General features: G+C 39.0%; 1 protein-coding gene and 1 long non-coding RNA gene across 4 annotated transcripts in view; one reads left to right on the forward strand and one right to left on the reverse strand.

Annotated features, from left to right (window-relative positions):
- Positions 1-12097, reverse strand: part of PHF2 (PHD finger protein 2) — a 111284-nt gene that overhangs the window by 19791 nt on the left and 79396 nt on the right. For both annotated transcript variants that reach the window (XM_081898307.1, XM_081898308.1), the window contains exons 7-12: positions 10345-10507; positions 8672-8759; positions 7544-7650; positions 5540-5631; positions 4124-4213; positions 70-483 (exon numbers count right to left, since the gene is read on the reverse strand). In XM_081898307.1, the coding sequence (XP_081754433.1) occupies positions 70-483; positions 4124-4213; positions 5540-5631; positions 7544-7650; positions 8672-8759; positions 10345-10507 (954 nt within the window). The remainder of the gene's footprint in view (positions 1-69; positions 484-4123; positions 4214-5539; positions 5632-7543; positions 7651-8671; positions 8760-10344; positions 10508-12097) is intronic.
- LOC309362667 lies at positions 353-10238 on the forward strand. Of its 2 annotated transcripts, XR_014165063.1 has the most exons (5): positions 353-461; positions 5526-5669; positions 5977-6055; positions 6772-6844; positions 8875-10238. It is a non-coding gene; the product is annotated as an uncharacterized lncRNA (long non-coding RNA). The 2 variants fall into 2 exon arrangements; XR_014165064.1 differs by lacking the exon at positions 8875-10238 and having other exon boundaries at positions 6772-7506.

Consider the following 12097-nt stretch of genomic DNA (forward strand, 5'->3'; position numbering starts at 1 on the left):
TCCCTTCATATAATTCAATACACTTCCTTAAGCCACGCCCTTTTCAACAGCTAGAACAACCCTACTCACCTTTCCCTTCTTTGGTGTTTCAATCTTTGTCAGGGCCTCTTTTGTGTGGGCCTCCAGAAGGTCCAAGTTCGGAATTGCAGGGGGCGGCACTTCCTTTGCTTTTTTGCCTTTTTTCTTCCCTTCCCCTTTTACTTTTGGTGCCTTGGGGGGTTTGGGCGGCTTGGGTGGCTTAGGGGGTTTGGGCGGTTTGGGTGGTTTGGCTAGTTTGGGTGGCTTGGGTGTTTTTGTTGCTTTTGGGGCCTTTTTCTTAGGGACTTTTTCAACTGGCAGCGGTGGCGACGGCGGCGACGGTGGTGGTGGAGGCGGCGGAGGCGTCCGTGGTGCAGGTGATGGGATTTCTTCTTTCTCCACAGGGCTGACCTCTTCAACATTCACATTGGCACCCACTTCAGGTTTGTTGACTTTCAAGGCGTTCTGAGGGAAAGGCAAACATAAACATGGTCACAAAAATGGATACTTGATCTCTACAGAGTATTGATTGTGTTCCTGACAATCTAGAGGGGTCTGAGGCAGTGGTGTGGCCCAGTTTGCATGTTACAAAGGCAAAAGTTTATAGCCCTCTCTGGCTTCATCTCCCACTACTCCACAATATAAACCATATAAATCATTTGAGGCCCTTCTTTGTACATAACTCCTCCACGTGAGGTCCGGAGGGTGGCAACACAAGAACGGCCCTTCTCTACAACATTTCCCTGTTTGTGGAATGCTCTCCCCAGGGAGGTTCTCCTGGCACCTTCATTATCTATTTTAGGTGCCAGGTGAAAACATTCCTCTTCAACCAGGCCTTTGGCTGATTAATATTCTGTGGCCTTTTAAATATGTTTGTGTGAAGAGAGGATAATTGTTTTGCTGTTTTGTTTTACAGTCAAACCTTGACTCCCGAATGCCTCTGTTTTGGAATGTTTTGGCCCCTGAACTCCAAAAACCCAGAAGTAAATGGTCCGGTTTTTGAATGTTTTGGAAGCTGAATGTCCGATGCGGCTTCCGCTTGAGTTCAGGAAGCTCTTGAAACCAATCGGAAGTGGTTGTCGAACATTTTGGAAGCCGAACATGTTTCCAGAATGGATTATGTTCAACCTCCAAAGTTTGACTGTAATTATTTACTTGTTTTTATCCTGTATTTTATTCTGTGAGCCACCCGCAGATCTTATGATGAAGAGCAGTATATAAATCTATTTAATAAAAATGTAAAAAGAAGGGACAAGATCACATGGAAAGATCACTATGTGATCCGGCCTCTGCAGCTCTCACAAGCTTTGCAAATTCCTAATTTACTGGTGTGGAGTGAGAAGGGGAATGGAGAGGGAGCATAGGATGGGGGTGAATATGATCCACAAACAAAAGAATTGGGTCTAAAAAGTAGCCAAAGCTACTCTTACAGAACATGCAATCCACTCAAAATAGATACTCCCTGAGGAGGCAGCTGTACATAGAGCTTGTAATGTCTGAAAAGTTTTTCTCTCATTCCTAAACACGGAGAAATGAGCTGATAGGTTCTGACCATTCCACTGGAAAATACAGGCGGACATCTCAGGAAGGACCAATCAACATGCCTATTTTCACTATCTAGTTTAATTTGCAGTTTGTACCATGCTATTTTTACTTTTTGTGGCTCTGTCAGCTTGACAGGACTTTCAGAAGAATATTTCTGTACTGAGCATCACAACGGCAGGGTATATTTATTTTCTTTTATCCTTGGAACAACTACCATTGATTTAAACATAAAGGGGTGTCCCAGCTACACGTACAAACTTTGCAGAAGTTTATTATATAGTCACACACTTCCATAATTTAGAAAAGTTGTTTTAATTAGGAGAACGTGATTATCATCTAATTATAATTTTAAATGTGGAGAATTACTATTTGCTTCATTTGTTCTCTTGTTCTTGTTTTTACGTTTTTCAAAAAGCCTCTCCCATTCTTTTCTCTCTTTATATATTTTTTTGGCTAAAACAATAGAAAATGAAGAAAGAAATGTTTAAAATGCTAATCAGTTTTAAGAGAATGCCTTTCAAATTAATTCGCATGGGAGAAGCAAAACAGAATTACATTGTCCCCCAAGGTAAAAGGTAGCAGTAAAAGATGCACAATAAAAATTAACAGTGTGTGACTAATTAAAAAGACATTATTTTCTATTTAATGCTGTCGTTTTAATAATCATCAGAATCCATATTCTACATGGAACCCATAAAAGGCAGATAGATTTTTAGTAGCCCCTATCTTGGTATCCTTGCACTCAGAATAAAAGGCAGAGCTGAACTCATTAGGCCTGATCCTTCACCCACTGGGCACAATCCAATTTATTGGCCATGTTCAGATGATTGCACTTCAGTTTAAGAAGCCAAGATGCAAACAAGACATTTGACCTTGCATACAGCCTCTTCATGAGATTGGGTTAACAAACCAGGAAGTCCTCCATTAACTACAGCTTCTTATCATGTTCTGGCTATGGAACTATGGTAAATTCCTTTGAAACAAGCCAGGATATGAAGCTATGGTTTCCAAGCTGGCTTAATATACTAACTTGTTCTGAAGCCATTAACCATTCCCTCATTTCTTTTTCTTTTTTAAGATCTCTAACCAGTTGCTTTATTTATCCATTTCAGAAAAACAGAGTGAGGCACTAGAAAGACATGCAGCTTCAATTTGTCCATTGAACAGCAAGTCATTTCCATTTGGGTGGATTTCATCTGTCTGCCATATTAATGTACGGAATTGTCTTCCCATGTGAATCAGTCAGATCCTAAACCAGTCTCCTAAACCAAATGAGCAATTCTTGCCAGGAAGTTCACTGAAGTATTAGATGACTGATATTTTTGATAGGGCTTCTCAGTGATGACTGTCTTTCTATGGAATTACCTCCCAACTAAGATCAGATTCTCCCCCGCCGTTGGTGACATTTAAAGGTCATTTTAAGACATGCTTATTTTGTCACACATTTTAAAAAAATATTTTATTTAAACAATTAAGCTTTAGTAGAATCAAAACATATACATATAAAAGATTACATACAGACTGATACAATAAAAACATCATCTTCCCTTTCCTCGTGGTTTTTGGCTGCCACCATAACATGCCGAACCAAGTCCAATCTCAGTATATGTATCATCATTTTAAGATGTGCTTCAGATATAGGCCAAATCTGTACCATACATTCAAAGCACACTTATATACAGTGGTACCCTGGTTTAAGAACAGCTTAGTTTATGAACAACTTGGATTAAGAATGCTGCAAACCCAGAAGTAGATGTTTTGGTTTGTGAACTTTGCCTTGGAAGCAGAACATGTTTCACTTCCTGTTGAGTGTGTCCCATTTGTACATTGAGTCCCCTGCTGCTACGGGAAAGCACACCTTGGTTTAAGAACACTTTGGTTTAAGAATGGACTTCTGGAACAGATTAAGTTCATAAACCAAGGTACCACTCTACTGCTTTAACAGTCATGGTTTCTGCCAAAGAATCCTGGGAACTGTGGTTTGTTAAGGGTGTGAGTTGTTCAGAGATGGTTATTCCCCTCACAGAGCACTATAATTTCAGAGTTCCCAAGGAAGAGGGACTGACTGTTAAAACACTCTGAAAATGGTAGCTCTGTGAGGAATCTCCTAACAACTCTCAGCACCCTTAACCAAATTATAGTTCTCAGGATTCCTTGAGGGAAGCCATGACTGCTTAAAGTGGTATGATGCTTTAAATGTGCATATGAAGCTATAGAAAACCCAATTATGTAAAAGAACATGGAGAGACTTTTTAAAAGGCCTCATGAGTGCATTAGATCCAGCAATTTGTATTTACCTGGCTATTATACTTTTGAGGCTTAACATTGTGAATGAAGTTTAAGCTTCCTTTTTAGGAAGGAGGGATGTGGTCTAAAATGCACGAGACCTTCAAATTTAAACCTGTGGCTTTTGTATCTTCCATGAAGATTGTTGACCATACACAGGGAAATGTAGAATACAAATTAATATTAGTAAACTACCCTTTAGAAACACAGAAATCAGTTTGTTGACATTTTATACAGAAATGCAAGAAGTGTATATTCAAGAAAGAATACCAACCTCACTTAATCTTATTTCTTTGGCAAGATCCTTAATAAGTTGTGTGGGTTTAAAATGTTCTGGGAGTTCATCTTCATGGTCTATTAATGCCTAGAGCAGAATAAAGCCAAATAAAAAGGTTCAAATGTGCATCAAGAGAGCTTATAATTTCACATTGTTAAAATTATGCAAGGCTAACGTCAGTGCTTTTTTCGGGGGGGGGACGCAAGGGTACACATACCCCTAAACATTTAGTGAATCTTTGTTCTTTTGTCCATCCATTTACTGTATTTATTTTCCCCGATTTGAACTATAAAATGGTGATTTTCTTGAGTCAAAATGAGAGTACCCCTAAACATTTTTTTAGGGGGGGAAGCACTGGCTAACATTATTGAGTACTTCAGTTCAAAGCTCAGGCTGGATAGAAAGGTACCCTTATTTTAATTATTTTATTTTTTTAAAAGTTAATATACTATGCATGGAATACTTCGTGAATCTGTGTGTCATGCTTGAGCAGGGCGTCCCTGTATATGTGCATTGAAGGGCTTCTTCCATTAATGGGAAGAGGTTCGGCCTAATGGACGCTACCCCATCCCTTCCCCTACAGCCCTTGTGCCATCTCCCATGTTGTTCTGGAGGGTCTCCAAACCTTCATTCACAGAACCCTTCATTCTTATCCAGGGCAGTGTGCAATTTATCCTAATCTAGAGATGAGATATCATCGAGGCAACACTTTGGTATGAAATCACCTCCCAAAATCTTCCCAAGGAAGCACATTAGGTTTCTCTCTTCTGGTTCTGTTTGCTAATCTTCCTCTGGCTTCCCTGTATTTTCACATCATAATTCAAAAGGTAAGGAGCACTGCCCATTGCCTTGGCAAATGGGCAGCTCTCTTTACCTTCCTGTGCTGTGTCCATGCACGGCCAGAACATACTAGGGTCTTTCCCATATTTCCTCAGGCATGCAGGAATACTCTGCCTCTCCCCTTGGCACAATCCATAGACCAGCCCTTCTCTCTCAGGCTAACCTGCCTTCCAGGATTGTTGTGAGGATAAACTGGAGGGAGGAGAACCAAGTATATCACCTTGAGCTCCTTGGAGGACAGGCATGTCATAATAAATATATAAATGATACAGACAGCCCCCGTTTTCTGCTTCTTTTCTCTGCTACACATAAACAATAGCTGAACACATCAAGCAGGATTTTAGTTGTTCACATATCTCTTTGAATAAAGCTTAATGAGCTTGTTTAATAGTGCAGGATGCAAAACATTTTGTTTCATTGAAAGCCTTGTATATGAAACCATTCATTCTATTGGATTTCTCAGGCTATTGTTTTGGATTTCTCAGATTATTGCCTCTATTATCTGCAGACTTCTCTCTCCCTGTTGCCCCATCCTTTCCCTTTTTTTTTCTTTTTGCAGCCACGTAAACCCACCTGCTTTTTAGTCCATGACCGGAAAGCGCCATTGAGGATTTTTGCTCCCTGGACTAAATGAGAAGGAGGTTGCTTCCCAGCTTTGTGCAATCCTAAGCAAAGCAGAGAACACAACGGCCATTCAATAAAGGCGATCAATTTCTGTTCACGCACATTTTCAAAATGAAAAAGGTACATTTTTTGTTTTATGAAGGGGCAATCTAAAAGCAAGTGAACAGTCTGAAAAGCATGCTGTAAGTAAGAATTTTTATGGTCATAAAATCAACAGTTCCCAACTTTAGAATCTGAAATTTCAGAGCAGGTGAATTTTCAACTTGAAATCTGATCGTTTATTTTGAGATTTGGCAATGGATTCCAAACGTGGTGTCAAATTAAAATTAGTAGATATATTTGTCCACAAAAAATGGATTTATACGTTCATAATATTACAATTCCAGATACATAGGGCTGTATCCGACATGGGATAAATAGAAGCACTGCTACCTGCAGCTGTGGAAGCGGAGCAAAACAATAATGGTTAGTAGTCATCAATAACCCTGTCTTCCATGAATTTGTCTAATCCTTTTTTAAAGCTATCACTGCCTCCTGTGGGAGCAAGTTCTGTAATTTAACTGTGTGTTGCATGATGAAGTGCTTTTTTCTCTCTTGTCCAGTGGTGGTAATACAAGTCTACCTCATGTTTACACCCTGTTCTGAAAAAGTTCAAAGCAGTATACACAAAGTTCCAATATCAGAGTAGTTAGGAATTAGTCAGCAATCGACTTTATACAGTAGATGGCTGACCTGTGGCATGTTTATTTTAAGTGTAACATGCCTTAATTAGATATCAGATTTTGCTACATTGTCAGGGCTAAGACACACAGTACTTTTCCACAAAAGTACAAAACAAAATGGCACTTTACAAAGATTGCAGGGCATGGATGTATTGTGTTCAAGGTCTCTGCACAGTATTTGGCACCGTTTAACCAACCCGAACTCTTGTATTCTTTTGTAACAAGGGTATCAATTTTACTGTGGTATTTCAATGAAACAATTAGACGCCAGAATAGCGGGAACAATGAATGTGTAAGATCCTGGGAAACGGCACAGGTAAAGCAATTGGAATCTAAGAAATTCTCTGAGGAAACTATTAGGCAGAAACACTGTCATTGACTAGTTCCCTCTATGTTGATACAGCAGCTAAGTTAGCACATTAGACTTTCAGTAATGATTTTCTTTTCTACCCTGGAAAGGTGTGATCAAAAGAAAGGTTGAGTGGGTCAACTCCAGGAGAGTGTGATCAAGACAAAGGCTAGCTCCAAGAAGGTCAGTATGTAACAATGTTATGACAGCAGCATTAAAATGAAGGACAAGCAGTTTACCGCCAGGTAAGTAAATAACCTCTAGGAGAATGCAACCAAAAGGAGGCTAAAGAAAGTGACTTGGGAAGATAAATTTCCAGGAGAATGTGTAGGGTGTAGGATTGGGAGGATGATGAAGGTCACATAGGGAAGATCTCAAGAAGATTGGTCACCTCAAGGAAGATACGATCAAAAGGGAACACCTCCAGCAGAGTGGTATCTAAAGGCTTTGTTCTGAATGTAATAGACAATTAATTTAAATTACAGGATTTGCCAGCCGGAATGTATTTCTAGAGTACTGCACATTCGCTTTTTGCAAGGAAGACCACTTTTGACTCAGAGTATCTTTGTTGTAAAATGTGCTTATTAGCATTTTGGTGGATAATTGACTCCACAAGAGTCCCCTGTAGAGTTGTAAACCTGGATTACAAATTAAAATCCTTCATAAAAATCAAATTTGTATTCGTGCCATCAATATCAAATGCATGTTGCTGTTTTTAAAAAGTTACTTTATTGAAATCTATCTGACTATCTCGTTATTGAAAATCTTTTTTTCCAAAACCCATAGGAGGTTTATTCTTTTTAAAATAGCTAGATCATTTTTGTTTATACTTAGCATGGCAAACAATGGAAAGCAAGAAAGACACTAAATGCTTTTATTTACCTTTAAATGACTCTAGCAGGTGTCTTCCTGTGTACCAACATGCCGTTTCAAAGTTAGGAAACTGGGTTAAGCTGACAATTTTTAATCGTCTTTCAACTTCATATGCTCTATGGTGCATAGTAAAAAAAAGGGGGGGTTTCAGTTGAACAGTTTACAGGAAGCTTTCTAAACCAAAAAGAAAAGTATCACCTAGTATTGACTATAGCACAACTCTTGTATGGCTGTGGTTTACAGGTGCTTCTTATCATCCAAGCTGTCATAAATCCTCAGCTGCTATGAAAATGACCAGTGTAACGTAAAACAGAAGAGCTTTTTACATAGCATTTGCTGAATTAACTATCACAAAATCCCACACTGTTCCTTGGAAAACAATTGACAAACTGCACAAATATACAGCCAAAAGTTTATAGAATGTCACATTTTTAACATTAGGGCAATTTATGAATTTACATGCTTACTTTTTGCTCTTCATACAAATACATCCCAGGGTGAATCACAATAGGAATTTACATAATTAAGATACCAACAAAAACATATTAAGACAAAAGCATGCATAGTTAGAACTAAGTCCTATATAGTTCAATGGGACTTATTCCCAGGTAATTGTATAGGACTGCATTCTAAAAAACCCCACTCTTCGTATGCCAAATTACAGTTAATTATGCCGATGACTACTATAAACAATAATTTTGAATAGATTTAAGACATTTATGGAACAGAGTCTAGGACAATGGAAGTGGGCAGTTTCATGAATCTTGTAAGCAGTGCTGTTTTTCTTGAAAAAGAGGTGCTGCAACTAACCATGAATGTCTGCCTTGTAATCTTATAATGGCAATAGCGCCTGCCTGAGAGGTACCAGAACTGAGTTCTGATGAGTTCCAGCTGAAAAAAAGCCCTGCTTATGAGGTTTATTGATTGTATAAAAGACATAGTTATGCTTACAAATATGCAAGTGTGCTTTATAATCATAACAAAAACTGTGGGAATTAATGTTTGTTTATTTTCTATTATTTTAATCAGGAAAGAAAATATTTTCTAACTAAGCTAGTGCCACTCTTTGTTGCAGACCCAACAAAATGCACATCTCATTAGAATATTATCAAATTGAGATAAATATGAACATTTTACCTCATCTGCATCTCTACACTTAGGCTATGTAGAAAATGTCCTGCAAAAGCTAAGCAGTCAACAGGAGTTAAAGTTGCATAAATCCACCCTGGAAAAGACAGAAGGGGAAACATTTCAGCTTTAAAAAAGCAGAAGTATAATCACTAGCTTCTTAAATGTTTATAGTCTGCTGCTCATTCACATTTCTTTTCTCATATATACAGTGGTACCTTGGTTCCCAAACGCCTTGGTTCTCAAATGCCGAAAACCTGAAAGTAAGTGTTGCGAATTTCAAATGTTTTTCGGAAGCTGAACGTCTGATACTGATGTTGGCTATTGTTTCCGGGGCATTTGCACCAATCAGAAGCTGCGCCTTGGTTTCTGAACATTTTGGAAGTCAAACGGTCTTCCAGAATGGATTAAGTTTGGAGCTTTTGTTTTTGCTATTTATTTTGCGTTTTTGTTTTTGAGTCTCCTTTGGTTAATTTGTTTTTGTGACTGTGTGGAACCCAGTTCAGCTACTGATTGATTTATTGATTGTGTGACAGTGGGAATGGATAAAAGTCCCCCATCTAAACAATGACTATCACCAGTGCAGGTAAGAAAAAATAATAATTTTTATTTTTATCATCTACAATATGGTCTTATTTAGTTTATAGTACAGTACATTGATTATTGCTTTCATTTCATGGATCAATGGTCTTGTTAGTAAAATTCATGTTAAATTGCTGTTTGAGGGGTTGTTTTTAAAAGTCTGGAACGGATTAATTCGTTTTGCATTACTTTCTATGGGGAAAGCATGCCTTGGTTTTGAAACGGACTTCCGGAATGGATTAAGTTTGAGAACCAAGGTACCACTGTAGTTGAAATTCCTTTCTCTTGGAGAGTCACCAAAACCTCAAGGGGGCTTCCAGTGCTGACATTATACTTGCAGAACAGGTTTAGCTCCTGGAGAGGTGATTTTCTTCACTTCCTCCATCCTGCTGTAGTCCCCCCCCCCATGCACCTCTACAAATTTTACAACGTGGTTCTCCAGCCCAGTAATGTGTACAAAAAGTGCACACAACTAAGGGAAAGTCTCCATAAAAATATTTCTATAAGTGAAAATAATATACTAAAATGCACTACATCAGGGAAACTGTGCTATGCAAAAAATAAAATAAAAAATGTGTATATTAGGCAGAATTACATACAATTGCATACAATTCAAGAGTGATGTAGCTGCCACTTATTGAGATAGTGCAGAAGTAGGACAGGGTGATGGTGAGTTTGGGGCTGCACTGACAGAAATGCCTAACACTGGTATTGGGTAGGTGATGGCAAGGCAACTGCCCCATCACGCCAGCTACTCCCAAGTTACTGCAGGCCAACCCTGTATAAAATTCCAAACTGCTGAGTATAGCCTCATGGGTGGGTGTTGCTTCTCCAAGCCCAGATTGAAGCATTCCCGTCACAAACTCGTTTGGTATGTGTGTGTGTGTGTGTTGGTTGCATGGGGCCATTTAACCAACATTTGAAAGTTTACTGGCTTCTCATTCTACAGAATGTGTGTGCAAATGGCAGAACTTTATATCATTTCATGTCTCATATGGGAAACCCAGTAATAATAATAATAATAATAATAATAATAATAATAATAATAATAATAATTCCAAAACTCAAGCTAACAAATGCGTTCAATGCAGCACCCTCACCTGATGGGATAAAAAGTGTTTGTCCTTGTTTAACTGTGCATTTGTAGCATTTATCCACTTGGTCAGCGAAAAACATTTCACTGTTATTTGCCGCTGACTGCCACCGTTCATAGAGGGAAATGTTTGCAGAGGTTGGCTTGATGAGATAAAATATTTTTTCTCCCTGTAATGGAAAGAAGAGATGTTTTGATTATCATGCTCAAATAATACTATGTAGTATGTCTACAGAAATATCTCTGTTCCATCAACAGCTAAAGAATTGTTTGTGGGCCTTTTCAGTTGTTGAGGACAGGCTCAGGAACTCACTTCCATGTAATGGTTACAATTTAAGCCCTTCAATGCTAGCCTTTGAGTCACATGCAACACCGTACATTTAAAGAGTTCTCATGCCCTTTAACAGTCCCTGTTTTCCCACAAAGAATCCTGGGAGCTGTAGGTTGTTTATGATCATCTAACAACACTCTTTACCTTAACAAACTACAGTTCCCATGATTCTTTGGAGGAAGCCATGACACTTAAAGAATGCTTTAAACATATGGTGTGGATGTGAGTTGGCAAAAGCTTTCCTGTTTGGACAGGCCTTTGGCCTGCTGACATGAGTCATCTCCTTTGCTGCTTGTGAGGCAACCCTGGTTTTAAATGACCACTGTTTGTTGTTGTTGTTGTTGTTGTTGTTTCGTATGCTCTGTTTTTAACTGCCCTCCTTCTTATTACTTATTGCATTTAAACTGACTTTCTCCAATATGCATTGTATACTGTCATTAGCTGCACTGGACATGGAAAGACAAGGCCTAAATTTATCTAACAAAGCAAACAAGTTTCTAACATATCCTTCGAATTACAATGCGGTCCTCTGTCAGATGCGGTGACACGTTATTTTGCCTATCATCAAAATAAGTTAACAGAAGCAGGTTGTTCCTTGCTTTTATTCTGTAAAAACATGCTGTCCACCTTAAATGTGTGAGTTCAAAATATGGCACAAAAAAAAGATTGACAAGTTTGTAGAGACAGCGGTATTAAAACCAGAATTGTGTTTATGTGAATAGTTTGTGGCTGTTTGTATTTCTGAGGATATAAACATAGAAATCACACAAGGAAAGCTTTCCTATAGCGCAAGATGACTGACTCTTTGCCAAGACACAGTGCAGTAATAATATAAAATCCTGGTCCAGTGAGGAAATAGGGAACGAGCCTTGTGCTCTGATTCTAGAATCCCTCCAGGCTCGCCTTCAGAGGTGAAAGAACCCATTCCAAGCACCTCCCAGTGGCGCAGCAATAAAAAATGCTAGCATATTTGCAAAGCTAAGCAGGTTCCAGTGTGGTCCTCCAGGATGGGGGACCGCATGTTGAGATTCCTGCCTTGCCGGGGGTTAGACTAGATAGATCCCCTTCAACGCTACAATTCTACAATTTAACGGTTCAGTGGGAAAAGGCAAGTTATAAGCACCACCGCACTGACAGAACTATGGTTCAGGGAGCAAACATACATGTACATATTTAAGCTATAAGAACATGACAAGGGACCTGCTGGCTCTGACCAAAGACCCATTAGGCTAACATCCTTTCTCACAAAGGCCAACCAGGTTGCTATGGGAATCCTGCAACAGGACCTGAGTACAAGAGTGCTCTCTGCACTTGTGAGTCTCATAAACTGGTATTCAGAGGCATATCGCCTCTGAGAATGGAAGGAGAACATAGCCATTGTGACACGTATCCAATGATAGCCTTATCTTCCATGAATTTGCCTAATCCT

This window comes from Podarcis melisellensis, assembly GCF_964234715.1.
Source record: "Podarcis melisellensis genome assembly, chromosome: 2".
Taxonomy (NCBI): Eukaryota; Metazoa; Chordata; class Lepidosauria; order Squamata; family Lacertidae; genus Podarcis; species Podarcis melisellensis.